This window comes from Lolium rigidum, chromosome 2, assembly GCF_022539505.1.
Source record: "Lolium rigidum isolate FL_2022 chromosome 2, APGP_CSIRO_Lrig_0.1, whole genome shotgun sequence".
In the NCBI taxonomy this organism is placed as follows: domain Eukaryota; kingdom Viridiplantae; phylum Streptophyta; class Magnoliopsida; order Poales; family Poaceae; genus Lolium; species Lolium rigidum.
In genome coordinates this window covers 38,006,963-38,025,174 of record NC_061509.1, presented here as the reverse complement: position 1 = coordinate 38,025,174, position 18,212 = coordinate 38,006,963, and the positions used below count along the sequence as shown (strand labels likewise).

At 43.3% G+C, this 18,212-nt stretch overlaps 1 protein-coding gene across 1 annotated transcript; it reads left to right on the top strand.

Moving 5' to 3' along the window:
• Positions 1-3,617: 3,617 nt before the first annotated feature.
• LOC124686261 (transcription factor MYB4-like) lies at positions 3,618-5,151 on the top strand. The gene is made up of 3 exons (XM_047220240.1): positions 3,618-3,753; positions 4,211-4,340; positions 4,527-5,151. The coding sequence occupies exons 1-3, from the start codon at positions 3,618-3,620 to the stop codon at positions 5,149-5,151; spliced, it is 891 nt and encodes a 296-aa protein (XP_047076196.1).
• The last annotated feature ends 13,061 nt before the right edge of the window (positions 5,152-18,212 follow it).

Here is an 18,212-nt window from a genome sequence, read left to right as displayed (position 1 = left end):
TCACGATCATCGAACGCTTGAAGCTGAGCACACATGTCCGTGAGGGTGGTGTTGGGTGTGGCGTTCATTGATGCAACAAAGGGGGTATAAGGCCCCCGAAGTCCTCCCAATATGTATCCTTTTAACTCATCATCATCAACTATTTTCCCGCGGCGGCAAGCTCGGATGCAAAACCGCGCATCTTGGAGATAAACCGTGGCACTCGTCGGCTCTAATTTCTTGGTATTGGCAAGGGCACCTCGAAGCATATTAACGCGAGAACGAGACCGAGAGGTAAACAGACCTTCAATGGTTGTCCGGACTTGATGAGCAGATTCGAGACCAACAACATGAGAGAGGAGATCGATGTCAAGCCCTTTCACTAGGTAGCTCGTGACAGTTTGATCTCGGGCCAGCCAAACAGCGTAGGCTTCATTGGGAACAGTGGACTTCGTTTCTCGCTGTCTTCAACTTCGAGGGTTTTGGAGGGAGCAGCATCAGATCCATCAAGCAGACCGAGGACTTGAGCACCACGAAGGGCTGGGAGGACTTGAGTTTTCCAAAACAGATGGTTCTGGCGGGTGAGTTTCTCTGTAGGCGGCGATCCAAGGGCGGCCGCAAGATTCGCGGCGGCGGTAGCAGACGAAGACGAGGCCATTGGTTGTGTGTGGGATGTGGTGCTTCACGGCGGCAAACAGCGGCGGCCGGGCAAAACGATCTAGGGTTTTTTTTTTCTTGGTTTTGGGTTTTGGTTTTCTGAATCACGATCAAGGACGATCGGAAGGGTTGTCTGTGTTTTCTGGTTTGGTGTTTGAGGCTCCTGGCGGCGTGAGGCGGCCGGAGAGTTTTGTGGTTGTTTGGTGCTTCACCGGCCAATGGCGGCGGCGGCGGATTGTCGGCGAGACAGCTAGAGGGGAGAAGGCTGCTCTGATACCATGTAAATATTAGGGTTGAACCGTACGTGGAGCTAGTACGGGTTACGTGTTAATATATAGGGGTATAGAAGTACACAACGAAACCGTATCCAATACACAGTTTGTATGGTATACGAAAGGTAAAACAAATACAACTCTAACATATGCAAGGTCACGTACATATTTAATTTTCTATTGCTTGAGGAAAGAAAGAGTACTTGTTAGCATTAGTTGCCACAAGGAAAACCAAATTACCTCAAATTGTGTCAGCTATCATGCATGATGCCTGCATTAATTCTTCTAAATTCTAATCCTAAAAAAAATTCTTAATTTTTTTAGTGTGCATGCTTAGCAAGTTGGCACTTGTTTTTTAGCTCTCTTGTTCTTCTGCTTAATCCTGCAAAGATATACTGACACAATTCTGCAGTGGATTTAATTAAGTAATTGATGCATGATGGCATGAGCTGTGCTTGTGTATACAATTGGGCTATCTTGCCTGTCTGATCTGTGGATTAATCTCTGGAGCGAAGCATTGACTTGCATCCCATCATTGCTATTGCTCCTACAAATCAGAAGCCCCTCCTTCCCGCTGCATGTTCTAGGCTCATTTGTTTAATTAGCAGCATATTTTGCACATCCCATTATTTAATCATCGCCGGAAATATTAAAAAACATATTTAAAAATTGTCTTCACATTTGCACTAATCTAGAAGATGTTAAAAGAGCAGCAAAGTCCTCTTGCAAGTCAGGGAGCTGTTCTCGCTGGGACAGAAGATTCCTCCTATACTTCTTCTGAGAAGAATTCCATTAGTTTAACCAGTGGTGCATAATGTATTGTGCAAGATGCTGAATTTGTATGGAGATTAGGTGTTTGCCCACATGCACTTGTGCCCAAGTCAATTAGGTTCCTAGTTTATATATGTGTTGGCTAATTACAAAGAGAGAAATCTTTAATCTCTGATTCTTCTTCTTTCTTTTTTAGCATCAGCATCAGAAAATCCCCTTGTTTGACGGTGGGGAGATTAGGACGCCCTTGAGGGTCACATGGGGTCGTCCTCTTCTGTAGGTCATTGCTGTGTACTTAAATGTGGCCAGAGAAAGATAGGACCTCATGCCATATGATTAATCACCCCCTAGTCAAGGAATTAACTGGCCGGAAACTTCACTGATATAAGTTCTGTGTTTTTGGTTAATAATGGGACGTACGTGCTGAATCATGCTGTTTCTTTTCGGTTCTCCTGTTCCGTAAGAACCAAAAAGTGTAGGTTCTGCAGAACAGAAACGTTCTGGACTCATGCAGAGAATGTTGGCAGCACTAGGACATTCAGAACTTCCAAGTCTGAACTTTCCATGAATCCTAGAGCAAAGCAGTTGTCGGCGTACAAAAATCTAGAATTTTTATTTTGCATGAACCAAAACTTGCCTTTTGTTCATCTGTCGCTTTAGACAAGGTCTTTCTTTTTCAGGATCGAGCAGGAGTAGGTTAAGCAGAGAAGATAAACTGGTGTACAGAGAGGACAAAGTCCCCCACACACTAAGATTTCATGAAAAGAACTGGTGTGCAGACAGGACAAAGTCTTCAGCAATGCATGCTGATGTTTGCTGCCAAACTGAAGCTGGTGGTTCATTTTCAATTTAGCACAATCTCAGTCCTACTAACCCAATGACATATACCGAGAGCAAGAAAACACTTTAGAGTCTTCCTAAACGAGCACACAAAACCACACAAAACAGCTCGATTTCCACCGTTCTCTGCCTCGAAGAATATTACCTGCGGCATGGCCTGAAGAAGTCGGTCTGCCAACTCAGTTGTTCCAACACTGGGTGAATGTGAAATGGTGCACTGTGATTGGCATCGGAGGTCCTTGTTTATATATCCATTTCACCTTCTTGATCCTTGCGGTGCATATCCTTCTGGATCTTAACTGGTCTGTCTCATCTTGTTTGTGTCCCTGGCTCTCTATTCTTGGCCCTTCCTAATGATTGATATCTGCAAGAGGGGATTAATCAGGCTATGCCATTACTAATCCAAGAGCCTGTTTCATTGCAGGAACAGCTAATGTCAATGCTTCACCCATCATTGAGGGAGGAAAGTCCGACCTTTAGGGCTGCGATTATTGGATAACAGTATTTTTTACTAGACAAATTTGATTAACATTATGCTGTTACCCTCGTAGGCTGATAAAAAAACACGGTTGATTCTCATAGTAGCACCGCCTGCGTAAAAATCCTCTCCGGATTTTGGTTCAGTACAAACTGTAGAAGAACATATATAACAAAATTGATGATCTTTCTCAAAAAAAAAATTTGATGATCTAGGTGGCTTCTGCATAAACAACTGCTGATTAGAGAAACATCTCAGTTACTGACTCCAGAACAAAATGTGTGTCCTATCCTAGTGCCAGCAAGCATCCATCCACATAATCATTAGCGCAAAGCCAAAACCGAGTGAATAACCCTGGAGAATCTCGAGAGGGAGGTGGACATCCTCTGACCAAGCCTCGGAACTCATGATCTGAAGCATGTGCAGGCATCGCATCACCAACTCAATTCCACAAAGATTAAACTAAACCAGGCAGACCCCTTTAAATCACAGGGAGCACATGGAGCTGGGGAAGTCTACTGCTACTACTGCAACAGCTCATCTTCTTCTTCTGAGAGACAAGAAGACAGGAGCAGCAAGTTAGGGAGTATATCAGTGGAAGGGAGAGGAAGGAGGCGGCAATGGGGTGCCGGTCCTGCGACAAGCCGAAGATGAACTACAGGAAGGGGCTGTGGTCGCCTGAGGAGGACCAGAGGCTGAGGGACTACATCCTGAAGCATGGCCTTGGCTGCTGGAGTGCTGTCCCTTCAAAGGCTGGTGAGCTCCTCTCCCTGAATATAGGAATGGTTGTTACTTCCTCCCCCTTTCATGGAGATTTTTGCATGCCAATGCTTGCATAAACAACAAATTTTTTATTTGAATTCTAGTCTAGTCTCGTATTAGCAATAGCTTGATGAACTTGCATTCTTTCTAATGGATATTTTGTATTTTGTTTAGAGTTCCATTCTGAATGCATGATCTAGTCTTTGTATAGGTGAATTGTGAAATCTAGGCTGATCCACAGTTAGGTTAGCAACAATTAACTTGAGCAAATAATTGCTTAAAGCTCCATTTGACCATCACACGACTTAACTTTCAGTACGGTCCCTGGATTAGTCAAAATTCTAGCACAAAAAGTGATGCGCCAATTTGAGCTAAGTGCTATCCCTGAATCACATTTTACATGAATTATGCCTGAAACTGTTTGCCCTGTTTTTGGTTTGCTTCCTGATAGGTCTTCAGAGAAATGGAAAGAGCTGCCGGTTGCGTTGGATCAACTACCTGCGGCCAGGATTGAAGCGCGGAATGTTCTCCCAAGAGGAGGAGGATGTTGTCATCAACCTCCAAGCCAAGTTGGGAAACAAGTAAGAAACATAATTATCACCTCAAACAACTCACCTGCACTCCTCTTCATCCTACATTCTCATCATTTGTCATGTCCATAAACAGAAGATTAAGGCAATGCAGGGGTGGGTGTACAAAATCCACTCGCTATAAGTATAACATAATCATGGTGGTGCTGATGATTCGAGTACTGTTTGTTTGGTCAGGTGGTCGCAGATAGCGATGCATCTGCCCGGGAGGACAGACAACGAGGTGAAGAACTACTGGAACTCGTACCTGAAGAAGAGAGTGATGGGCTCCTCAAACGCCGGCAAGAGCCCGTCGCCCCCTGAGCGGCTCACCTCCATGAGTGCCAACACCGGCGGCGGCAGCACGGCCACGTCGACCCACGGGGACCACGACGCCAACCTTAGCGGTGGCAGCCACGGCCAACACGCCATCTCGCCCGCCGAGCCATTCATCGATCAGCAGCACGAGGCCAAGAACTTCGTATTCGCCGACTGGATGCCGACGGCTGCGGTAGCGGCGGCGGGCCCCGAAAGCTACACGATGTCCGCACACTGGCCAGCCTCCACGGCCAGCTCCGGCAACGTGACGCCGTCGCACGGCGCGTTCGTCGGGGACCAGATGAGCGGCAGCAGCTACGGCAACGCGCTGCAGCATCACCAGCATCCGCACCAGCAGGATCACCACCACCACCAAAGCGCCGCAGCCGTTGCTCACGGCGGTGCCGGCGCCGGCATGGTGGCCGGAGGCGGGTACTTCGACCTGCTCAACATGGGCGACATCTACGGCGGGTTCACCTCGACGAACGACGACTTGCTCTTCTGAAATTTCTGGTGCTACGCATGAAAGCCTGTGACATAAATGTTTGTTCTCGATCGTGTTAATGTTGTGCATGAAAATGGAAAGGAGGTACGTGGGGTATACTGGTTGATTGTTTTCATTCTTCTTCTGTAAGGAAAATGTGATCATGTAGGAGGGAATTCCCTAGGTTGGACATAATTCTTTTGTTGTTGTTTTTCCTGCAATAAAAAAGCATGTCTATTTGTATTGTGCAATGTGCAAATTCCTTCTGATTTTCACGAAGGACGACCAGCGATATGCCAGGTCGAGACTCCAGACTGGGACTATCATTTTCCCATGTTTGATCCCCTGACACATGGATCCTCTCCTTCTTCTTTTGGATCTACAAGGAAATTTAATTGTTGAGTTAACTATGGTAAACAGTTAAAACGTTCTACAAAAAAACTAAATTCACGAAAAAAAGCCTTCGACCTCATTGGCAGTAGTTACCTCATCATGTCGTGTGTCTGATAAATATAGAGTATAATAGGAAGCAGAATGTTGCGCGCTGAGATGCCAATGTTTCTGGTGATTCCCAAACCTAAATATTAGAAAGTAAGTGTGGTCCGTATGTTGGAGCTAGGAAGGGTGCCATACTAGCTAAATTCTACCCGAACACACAACTCCATATGGTCAATATGTAGGAGGGGTGCCATAATTCTTTTGTTTTTCTTTTGCAATAAAAAAGCATATTGATTTACTCAAAAAGGAGAAGAAGAAGAAGTTGATGTACAGGGATATTTGAATGTTGAATAAACCCTAAATTCATGAAAAAATGCATTCAAATTCTCATCGTGTCTCTAGTTCAATAAACAATGCGAGTCACACTATAATAGGAAGTAAAATGTTGTGTCTGGTGCTTCCCAAGCCTTAATGTGAGAAAGTGAGTGTTGTGTGAGGCCATATGGTCCATATGTAGGAGGGTGCCGTACTAGCCAACTTTTGCTCAAATAGCTCCATCGGCACTTCTGAAGGGCTTTATTAATATGTATGTATCCTTCTCATTAAATGCTTAACCCGAGGATGAATGATTGGCGGTGCACAAGGACTTGTCCAAGTTGCTAGTTCGTGTTATAAAAGCGACAGCAAATAACGAAGAACGAAACAAGAACACACGCAGGGGACACAAGATTTAACATGGAAAACCCCTTCCAACACAGAAGGGGGAAAAACCACGGACGTCAGCCAGCAAAACTTCACTATATCGGGGAGTGTTTACAAATGCCGTGGGTTATCTTATAATCTGATAAACCCTAGCCGGCGGCTTACAAGATGTATATATAGACGGTGCCAACGATCCGTATCGTACCGCGGGGGGCTGCAGATTATATAGGCGGTGCCAATTTCGGCCAAAGCCTCCAGTGACGGGCCTCGCTCCGCTCGTCAGAAGTTAGCCTCCCTTTAGTATATAAATTTGGATCACAATACAACAGTTCATTGGAATACTTCACACTTGTTTGGTATCTACATGATTGAAAAACATATGGTTATGTACATGTTTGACTAAAGTGAAATGCATGCTTACAGTCTTATAATTTTGTAATGCGGGTGCTCTGGATTACCTGGAAGAGCAGAACCGCATGGTATTTGATGTGTTGTGTCTACGTACCCCGGCAACCTTTTTTCGAACTGAGGAGCCAGAGCTCCCGATTTCATTGAAAATGAAACTAATAATATGTACTAAGTTCTAATTCGGATCAATATAGCTCAAACGGTCAAACCCCACTAGCTCCTAGCAAACTACCCAGCACAATAGCACACCACGACATACACATTAAAACCTCCTAGCATTACAGTCCAATACAACATCAAAATATACTAAAGAAAAACTATAACCATCAACTATAGCCACCCTTTCATCCTAGGGGAGCTGGACCAGCAACAAAACATATCAAGATAAACTTAACCAAGCCTCTATCTTTTATCCAACACCAATTCTACTCCGAGTTGGTGCCCAGCCGTAGCGCGAGCTGAAGACTCCGAGTGCCACCCTAGACAACACCTAACCTGATTCTGCGTAGCAGCGCATGCAAATGAGGCATCCAACCTATGTTCTTGGTGAGCTCATGCTTCACCAAATCACGCACAAGCATCGGTACTGTCTGACAAAAGAGGTGTAGGGGCAGCAACAGAAACATCAAAATCATGGAATTCTTAGGATATGTTTTAAATTTTAATACAACATATCCTAAATACACACAACCCTACTAAAAAAATAAGAAGATAAAGAAAAACCAAAGATCCCGAGCTGAAACACAAATCACTACGAAGATAGCGTCTAGAGTCCGTGCTCACAAAATAATGCCATCAACAAGGTCATTGGCTGGCACAACCAATCAAGAACACATTTTGAATTTTCACACTAAGAAAAGTCTAACTATATGAAATTGAAACAAACCAAATTCTTACGCATATGACACGAGCTCATTGTTCATGCAGATTTGGTGCCCTTTTCTGCTCATGGTTTGGTGCTATCTTCAGCATGCTCACATGGAAGCCAATAGCAAAGTAGAATCACATCGTCTGCTCCTTTCCTCTCCCATCCAATCAGATGATAGAAGTCCACTGCCCACAGATTACCCCATTTTTGTTGATCTGAACCATCCATTCCTCCCCCATCCAATAGCTCGCGCATTACCCTATGGCCATCTGATCTGTAGTGAGAGATCTGAGTTGCATCCACCCTCAAATTTCCTCTCTCTATATATGAGGTTGTTCTCACTAGAGCCGCGTGCGAGCTTTTTTTCGAAATGGGGATAGTAACCCCGGCTTCTGCATCATGATGATGCACACGGTTATTTATTAAAAATATTCAAATTCAGTAATGTGTTACAACTCAAACATCGCCAAAAAATGATACAAAAATCATCAAGCGAACAAAAAAGTATAAAACTACCCTGACAACTCAAAGTAGTCTCCTAGTGTGACACCAGCCACCCTGGCACCAAATATCCTGAGCGACCATCTGGAGCCAAGTGCATCTAGAAACCATGGCATCCCGCTGTCCCTCCGGCGATAGGAGAGCCCAAAGCTGGACCCAGTGAGACACCATATGGATAACCTGCAAAAAGTGAAAGGATTATTTTTTGTTCAAGATGATATCATTTCTGACCCTTCATATAGACCAACACAAGGCAGAAACCCCAATATGGATAAAAGCTTTCGATTGTCTATCTACTCCATTCAGCCAATTACCAAACATATTAGTAATATTGGTTGGAGGAGGAAGATCATATGTGAAATTTACTATGTGCCAAAGAAGCTTAACTAGATGACACTAAATGAAAAGGTGTTGAATAGTTTCCTCATCTCCACAAAAAACACATTTGGTGCACCCATTCCATTTTCTTTTGGCTAAATTATCCTTAGTTAACAGTACTTTATTACTCAGAGACCACATGAAAATCTTTATCTTAAGAGGGATTTTAACCTTCCAGAGATACTTTCGCAAAAAAGGGGTGTGGTCACTTATAAGATCTTCGTACATAGACTTGAACGTAAATAAGCTATTTGGTGAGAGATTCCAAACAAATATATCTTTTTCTTCATTCAAATTTATCGCCATTAATTTGTGACACAATTGTAGCCAAGAAGTTCATTTGTTACCATTCAATACCCGCCGAAAACTCAGAGGGGTTTGAGCTAACACGTGAGCTACTGTTACATTTTTTGTGACGCACAATATTATATAAGGAGGGATATTGCTGCGCTAAAAGAACTTTTCCTAGCCATATATCTTCCCAAAACTAGGTTCCTTTACCATTTCCCACTTTAAAAAAACTTCTAGAAATGAAATCATCTTTAACCCCCATCAATCATTTCCAGAAGAGAGAGTCAGTAGGCTTAACTTGGACCTCAGATAGGGTCTTATGTCTTAGATATTTGGCTTGTATAGTTCCTGCCACACCCCTTCATCATTAAGAAGTTTTAAAAATCATTTACTTAATAAACATCTATTCTTGATGTCGAGAACCTCAATACCTAAACCCCCTTGATCTTTAGGTCTACATACAATATTCCATTTCGTGAGTTTATATTTCTTTTTTTGTTCCTTAGATTGCCAAAAAAACCTTGATCTATAGAAGTCCAAACGTTTCTTTACCCCAACATGTATCTGCAGGAAGGACAGCATAAACATTGGTAAGCTAGTCAGAACTGAATAAATAAGGACTAACCTATCACCATATGCTAAACAAACTTATTGGAAATTGTTGTTATGTGGTTGCAGTTTTTGATGGGTTAGAGGATCAAAGAGCTCTTTCTGTCATAGAAAGAAATTTCAGGGTTGCCCTCAGGAAGCATACACTCAATCTTTTGGAGGCAAAAAGAAAATATTGGAAAAAGAGGGCAAACATCAAATGGGCAAAGCTAGGTGATGAAAATACAAAGTTCTTTCATGCTATAGCAACAAGGAATTATAGGCATAATTATATTGCTAGTATTACAACTGAAGATGGAAGAATTATTACTGAGCATGCACATAAAGCTGCTCTGTTATGGGAATCTTATAAAGAAAGGCTTGGCTTATCTGCTCAGACTAATATGCAATTTGAGATTGGCACTAGTAATCACAATATTGAGCTTACTGAGTTGGAGAGACCCTTCACTCATGAGGAAATTGATGAGATAATTCAGCACATGCCAAGTGACAAATCTCCTGGACTAGATGGATTTAATGGATTGTTCATGAAAAAATGCTGGGATACTATCAAGGATGATTTTTATAAACTTTGTGAAGCTTTTCACAATGGGAATCTGGATATTCAAAGCATAAATACTGCATATATAACTCTCATTCCTAAAATTGATTGTCCAGAGACTGTTTCTGATTTCAGGCCAATCTCTTTAGTCAGTATGGCTCTAAAAGTGATCACAAAACTTCTTGCAAATAGGTTGCAGAATGTAATTATTCCCCTCATACACAGAAATCAGTATGGATTTATTAAGAGCAGAAACATACAAGACTGTCTTGCCTGGGCATATGAATATTTGGATATCTGCCACAAATCAAAGAAAGAAATTGTTATCTTCAAAGTGGATTTTGAAAAGGCATTTGATAAAGTAGAATATAATGCTATCATATGTATGCTCAGATATTTAAGATTTGGGGACAAATTCATATCTTGGATAGAAAGTATTCTTGGTACAGCAACTACATCTATTATATTAAATGGGGTTCCAGGTAAATCAATAAAATGCATGAGAGGAGTTAGACAAGGGGATCCCCTGTCACCTATTCTGTTTGTCCTGGCTGCTGAGTTATTGCAGATTGTTATTAATAATGCCTGGAATAATGAAGAGATTCAATTACCAGTTAATAATTCATATGGCCAAGACTTCCCTATCTTACAGTATGCTGATGACACACTGTTCATTCTTCAAGCTGATGCAATTCAGCTCAATAAGATAAAGGAAATTCTGGATAAATTCACAGTCTCAACTGGACTTAGAGTTAATTTCCATAAAAGCTCTCTTGTCCCTATAAACATCACAGCTGCAAGATGTAAAGAATTGGCAGATATTTTGGGTTGCAGGACAGAAAGCTTGCCATTCACATACCTAGGACTTCCTATGGGCACTACAAAACCTAAGATTGAAAACATGGTATATATAGCTGAAAGAGTGGACAAAAGACTTGCAGGTATTGCAAGATTGTTGTCATATGCTAGCAGACTGGAGGTTATCAAATCTATTATATCTTCTATGCCCATATATGCAATGTGTACTATCAAGCTACATTATACTATCATTGATCATGTGGAAAAGTCCTGTAGAACTTTCTTATGGAATGATAAAGATATTCACAAGAGAGGGAAATGTCTGGCAAAATGGGATCTTGTTTGCAGTCCAAAGAAAAATGGAGAACTTGGAATGTTAAATCTAAGAAAACAGAATCAAGCTCTACTCATAAAATTTCTGTTTAAGTTCTTCAACAAAAAAGATATCCCCTGGGTCAATTTACTGTGGGAAGCATATTACAGTGATGGGAAAATACCACAAGAAAAAAGTAGCAAGGGCTCTTTCTGGTGGAGGGATTGTACAAAATTAATTGAGTTGTTCAAATCAGTTGCTGCACCTCAAGTTAAATCTGGAAATTCTACTCTCTTATGGAATGATAAGTGGTTAGATGAATGTTTGAAACTGAAATACCCACAGCTACATTCTTTTGCCAAAAATATAGATTTATCTATTAGCCATGCAAAGGGTTACAGTGAATCAAATTTCTTTGACATGTTCCACTTGCCCTTATCCACCATTGCTCATGATCAATGTCACGAATTAATTTCTGCAGTGGAGCCATTAAACATGAATCTAGGCAATGATATATGGAATCTTACATGGGGAGGAGGAGGAAAGTACAGCACCAAAAAGGTTTATGAAAGTATAAGTGAGTTTCCTCAGGTCTCTAGTCCTTTCAAGTGGATATGGAAATCATGTTGTTTATCCAAACATAAATTTTTCTTTTGGCTGCTACTTCTGGACAGACTAAACACCAAAGACCTTATGACTAGAAAACACTTCTATGTAGAAGATAGTTGTTGTGTGATATGTGACGATGAGCCCAATGAATCTCTTCTACACCTCTTTTTTGCATGTGACTTTAGTCAGAACTTCTGGTGGAGACTTGGATATGAATGGAATACTAATCTATCTCTTGTTGATATGCTCAAGGATGGGAAGCAAAGACATGGTGGTATATGTTTCAAGGAAATTCTCATCATAGGGGCTTGGAGTCTATGGAACCATAGAAACAGAATTATTTTCGATAATGAAGACAGAAGTCAGCAGACATGCTTTGCTATGTTCAAAGAATACTTTGTTCTTGTTATGCATAGAGCAAAACCAAGTCTAAAAGAGGGTATGCAACAATGGATTGACAGCTTGTAAATGACTTGTTTTTCTTTTCTCCTTTCTTTCTTCTTCTTCTTCTTCCTTTTTCTTGAGGAGTTTTTTCTATTCTCCTTTGTAAATGTCCGCTGTTTTCTGATATATAATGAAAAATGAAGCAGTAGGGGTCTTCCCTACTGTATATGCTTCAAAAAAAAAACCTATCACCATAGGATAGTAATTTTCCTTTCCAGCAACCCAACTTGCTCTCAAATCGGGTTTCCACCGGATACCAATCAGAATTCCTGAGCTTTCTATGATGAATTGGATTACCCAAGTATCTAAAGGGGAGTGAACCAGCGTCACATCCAAAGATCTATCTGTACTGGTCCTCCTCATCCTTGGCCTTTCCAAAACAAAAAATCTCACTTTTATGAAAATTAATTAAGTCCTGAAAGCTCTTCAAACAGGCATAAAATTAATTTCATATTGACCGCCTTTTGTAAATCATGTTCTAGAAAAAGGATCGTATCATCAGCATATTGTAATATGGAGATACCACCCTCAACAAGATGAGGGATAAGTCCTCCTACTTGACCATCTTCTTTAGCGCGTTCAATCAGGATGGCAAGCATATCTACTACAATATTAAAGAGCATTGGAGATAGAGGATCCCCCTGTCGCAGCCTTTTTTTGGTCTGGAAATAATGACCAATATCATCATTAATCTTGACTCCTACACTTCCCCCTTGAACAAACCGCTGAAAAATTCTACTCCACTCCGGAGCAAAACCCTTCATTCTCAGCGTTTGTTGTGAAAAAGGCCATTTGACTTTATCATAAACCTTTTCGAAATCAATTTTAAACAAAACCCCATCCATTTTCTTATTGTGTAACTCATGGATTGTTTCATGAAGAATGACCACCCCCTGCGCGTGTGGCTTGTGACTTTGACGAGGTTGGGTAGGGATGGGGGTGGCTGACTATCTCCCCTCTCTCTCTCGGGCGGGTATACTGGGGATGTAGCTTTTCTAGTACGAGTGGGCAGGTCTAGTGGCGTCATTAGTCGAAGACTTGTATGTTTGTCTATCACAATTGGGCTTAAACTTTTTCTTCTTGTTGGCCTTCTTTTTCTTAACATCGACTCTCTCTTCTATCTCATGTCTCGCCGAGCACAGCCGCTTTCAGACATGAATACATCTAGCCTCTCGGGTAGGCATACCACCACCGATGGCGGAGGCTGCCGTTGGTTCCCTAGTATAGTCTTCATCGACTCCAGCCCTGGGCGCTGCCACGAACGAACTTGGGGAGCACTTCTTTGTTCTGCTCGCACCTATTCGGCGAACTACTACCCATGTTCACGCCTCAAACGCGCTATGTGCAGCTGAAACAGAGGCTGGCTCACGTCCCAATCTAGATAGCTAGAAAAAAAACAGGGATTCTGGCGAGACAATGAACGACATCAAGGAAAAAACAGGGGCGTTTAAGATTTTCATCCAATAAAAAATCTTGACAATTTGGCATGACTACATACATCATGTGAGATGATTCTTGCCTGATAAAAAATAAAGCAAGCTTAAATCACTTTGCCAATTCATGTTCACCACGATATGTTTCTCCGGGAAAATCTGAATTTTTTTACAAAAGGTAGACAAGACATAGTCAAGGCAACTAATCGGCAAAAGCATAAAAAAATTGGCATGACCTCCCATTTCTGGACATCCCCAGCACACAGCAAAACAGTGAGAAACCAATTTGCACAGGCCGGCATATATAATCATTTTAAGACTCAAACTCGACCAGCATGATCAGCACATCAAAGCCAAAGATCCGCAGGGCATCAAATAAGTTTTGGGACAGACACTGACGGCATAATGATAATGTTCATACTTTCTACATTGGTAGGTAGAAGGATTAAGGCTGCACCCCCGACCTAACCCCTCCCACCCCCGACCTAACCCGGCGGCCATCCTCCCTCCCTCCCCTGTGCTCATCCCCGCCCACCGCCGCTGCCGGAGCCGCCGCCGGGCAAAGCCCGTTTGGCGTGGTGGCGGCGGCAGATCTCCTCGGTCGCCGGCATGGCGTGGTGGCGGCGGCGCCCGCTCCGGCCATCTACGGCACTGCTGCAGGCGGCGGCGGCGGCCAGGGCTCCTCGGTGAACTCCAGCGGTGGACGGGCATGGCTGCGGGTAGGCGGGCCAGGTCTGAGCCCATCAGGGCGTGGTCGGGTTGTGTACACCTGCATCTCTGGCGTCCATGTTGGTTGTCGACGGTGCTCCTGGGTCTGATCTGCAGCATGAGGAAGCTTGGGCGGTGGCGGTTTCCTCTTTTGTCGGAGGGGATCGGCTAGTTTCGTGGCTATTTTGGCGGGTCTCGCGATCCGTCATCTAGTCCCCAATGGCGAGACGTGGCTGCCGATGAAAACCGGCCTTGATTGCAGTCATGGCGGACGATGGCGGCGCCTGTTCGTCGCATCCTTGTTGAAGGCATTGTTCCTGCAACTGCGTTAGTCCCAGACGGCGGCGTGGCTGCCGGTGAAAACCGGTCTTGACTGCAGTCATGGCGGACGATGGCGGCGCCTGTTCGTTGCATCCTTGTTGAAGGCATTGTTCTTGCAGCTACATTCGTCTGGGCTGCTCCGAGGGAAATCCCAGACTCGGGTCTCCCGGATCGAACGATGGCGGCGCGCAACGCCGTTCTCCCTATTGGGGTATCGTTTTTTGGAGCAGACAACGGATGGCGGTGATGCTGAGGTGGAGCGGTGTGCTTTTGCTGTGTCGGCGTCATCGAGTCGCCATGGCATATGGTGCAGTGGTGTCTCGGGACGGATGCAGTGTGATGGACACGCGCAGGATGGTGGAGTCGTCTGGCGCCGTGACGGCATCGATGGCAGGTCTGGCATGGTCAATGCGATGATCTCTCTTGAAGATGGAGTCGAGGAAGACGGCGGTAGCAACTTCTACGGTGTGTGCGTTGGCTTATGCTGAGAGTCTGCTTGACTGGATGTGCTTCTCATCTGCTATTGGGCGGCCTGGGAAGGCATTTGGTTTTTGGATGATATGAGTTGGTGAATTGTCACCCCCCTCATCCCTCTTTAGGTTTAGCGAGGTGGCTTCGAGTTTTGATCTTTTGTATTGCTCTTGTAAGGTGTTGTGAATAATCTAATAAAAAAATGGATGCAGAAGCTGGGACGATATTTCCCCCATTTCAAAAAAAAACTGATGGTTAACCATTATAACACAGCATGAAATACAAAAATTCCCTCGGATCTGACATCATGGCTGGCAGCGAGACCAATGCTGCGGCAAGCATACAAATGGGTCTTCTTCCAGCTTCTCACAGGTGACAATGATGCACCAGTCTGCTACTACCTACTACTACAGGTGTGCCAGCTTCTCTGCTAACCTGAACGTCCTCAACAACAAGAACAAACACATGGTTGTGGTCAGCTCTACATCGGTAGATTTACTTAAGAAAAAAACTTCAGCTAATCAACCGATGCAACTATAAATCAAAACAATGGTGTTCAAATTTTTAAGATGACCTCGTTACTTTACTTGCTCATCCAGACCACAATTCAACAAACAAAACAGTGAGAGTGCACAATGAGTGCATCTAGTATATTTATATGTATAGGACCATTTTAAAAAAAATATGTTAAGATAAAGTTTTTTTAAAAGATGGCACGCTAGCTAGTGCTCAGGTAGTCAGGTGCATCCATCAGTTTCCCGAACACTATATTGCCGCGTTTCTTCTACTACTATGCCGAGCTCCGTCCTGAGATCGATTTCCAGCTCAAGATGAAGTTGGGGCTATCCAGTGGATATACAACGCTGGCACTCACGAAACAAAAAACAAAAACAAAAACCTTTTCTAGGATACCAGTTGTGCTATCACGAGTGAGTTGACACTAGCTAGCGAGGATATTTCTGAAGAAGGTTGTAGACACCGTCACAATGAACCCTGGACGGCACCATCTCCATCTGACAACTACAGTCATTAATCGTCTGCGTTCTGCTGATAAGATACGTGACCCTCCCGTGCCAAGCCGACCGATTCTTGTAAAGTTTCCTGATCATACCTGATTGGCCTGTCGTTCTCCTTCCGAATCGAGTGTTGCACTTGACTGGAAGTCAAGCCAGATAATGCATGGAAAATGAAGTTCCACCCAAGAAATTGTGCATTAGAACTCGTGGAACAGTGGATGTGAACAAGTATGTGTTCCTCAGTTACCCGTTGCCTCCCAACCCTAACTAGCAAACATGTTTAGAGAAATAATGAGATGCCATAGGAGTTGCTCTAGCTTGTCCAAACCTATTACTCGGTTGTGTCAGTTATATAGAGCTGCATCCAAGGATGCAGGAACACAATCTTTTACATCAATGACCAGGTCATACTTACTATCCTCCCACTACTTCTTACCTACCCTGGTTATCCAAACTTTGAGGTCATCTGAGGACAGGTGTCGGTTCTCAGTTGCCGTACTCTTGCTGCATTGCTGAAGATATGTTATATTTTCTTGCGGCATAGCTATTATCACGCACAATTGGATACACTTGCTGCATTTGCAAGAGTAACAGTCAAAAGCAGTCCAAGTGTTTTGTCTTCAGAATGACAAATTCTTTTTTGTGAAAGCACGCATGTTTAGTGAACTATAAAGAACATTTTCTCGTCTTCTATGTACGTGTGAGGAGATGTCGAAGCACTAAATGTATCAATTGATGAGCTCAATATGGAGGACTGGGATTGTTTTTAGGAAGATTTTATATCTCACCCCAAATGGAAGGCTAGCTATGTTCATTCGGTTCAATTTTCATTTTATGGAAAGCATCGTACAATAGAGAAACTCAAGAAAAGAGAAAGGCATTGAAAATCAACCACTTATGGCAGCCAGGTTCGGTTACAAACTGTCTAGAACAATATTAATGATCAATTAAGCACAGTTTTTCCTAAAAAGATTAGTATCTCATGACCGAAAAGTCGCGAGTTATGCTGAATCAAAGGGCTTCAGCAATCATAACTCCTCAGGCTTGGCTATGTTGAACTAACAAGAGCAATGTTATATCTTCTTATTTTTGGAACTGGGAGGCCACTATAGGATCACTGCATGATAGGGTATTTCCATCCAATAAACTGCAGACGCGAGATGAGCAAATATATGCGTTCCTTTGCGTCCCAAGACTAACTAGGGAGCATGAATGGAGAAATAACGAGATGTCACTGTCAAGGAAAATAAGAGTTGTGAACTGTTCATCTTAGTTGCTTTAGCATGTTCTAAACACTCGCGAGGATATTTCTGAAGAAGGTTGTAGACACCGTCACAATGAACCCTGGACGGCACCATCTCCATCTGACAACTACAATCATTAATCGTCTGCGTTCCGCTGATAAGATACGTGACCCTCCCGTGCTAAGCCGACCGATTCTTGTAAAGTTTGCTGATCAGACCTGATTGGCCTGTCGTTCTCCTTCCGAATCGAGTGTTGCACTTGACTGGAAGTCAACCCAGATAATGCATGGAAATCGAAGTTCCACCCAAGACATTGTGCATTAGAACTCGAGGAGCAGTGAATGTGAAAAGACATGTGTTCCTCAGTTATCCGTTGCCTCCCAACCCTAACTAGCAAACATGTTTGAAAAAATAATGAGATGCCATACGAGTTGTTCTAGCTTGTCCAAACCTATTACTCGGTTGTACCAGTTATATAGATCTGCATCCAAGGATGCAGGAATACAATCTCTTACATCAATAACAAAAGTCATACTTACTATCCTCCCATTACTTCTTACCTTCCCTGGTTCTCCAAACTTTAGGTACTACTTCCTCTGTCATTACTGTGGATGGGTGAAGACTTTGTACCTGAGGCTGCCCATGCTGCTATCTTAGCTAGTGGCATGTGTTGTATTGTGATCCAAATTCATATACTAAAGGAAGGCTAACTTCTGACGAGCGGAGCGAGGCCCGTCGCTGGAGGCTTGGACCGGACCGTAGGGGGGCGGCAGCCCCCGCGGTACGGTACGGATCGTTGGCACCGCCTATATATACATCTTGTAAGCCGCCGGCTAGGGTTTATCAGATTATAAGATAACCCACGGCGTTTGTAAACACTCCCCGATATAGTGAAGTTTTGCTGGCTGGCGCCCGTGATTTTTTCCCCTTCTGTGTTGGAAGGGGTTTTCCACGTTAAATCTTGTGTCCCCTGCGTGTGTTCTTGTTTC

Bases quoted from the DNA above. Each gene is read 5' to 3' on its own strand.
- LOC124686261 (XM_047220240.1), top strand. From the start codon at position 3,618: ATGGGGTGCCGGTCCTGCGACAAGCCGAAGATGAACTACAGGAAGGGG. The intron at 3,754-4,210 runs GTGAGCTCCTCT...GCTTCCTGATAG, and splicing joins TGCTGTCCCTTCAAAGGCTG to GTCTTCAGAGAAATGGAAAG. The intron at 4,341-4,526 runs GTAAGAAACATA...TTGTTTGGTCAG, and splicing joins CAAGCCAAGTTGGGAAACAA to GTGGTCGCAGATAGCGATGC.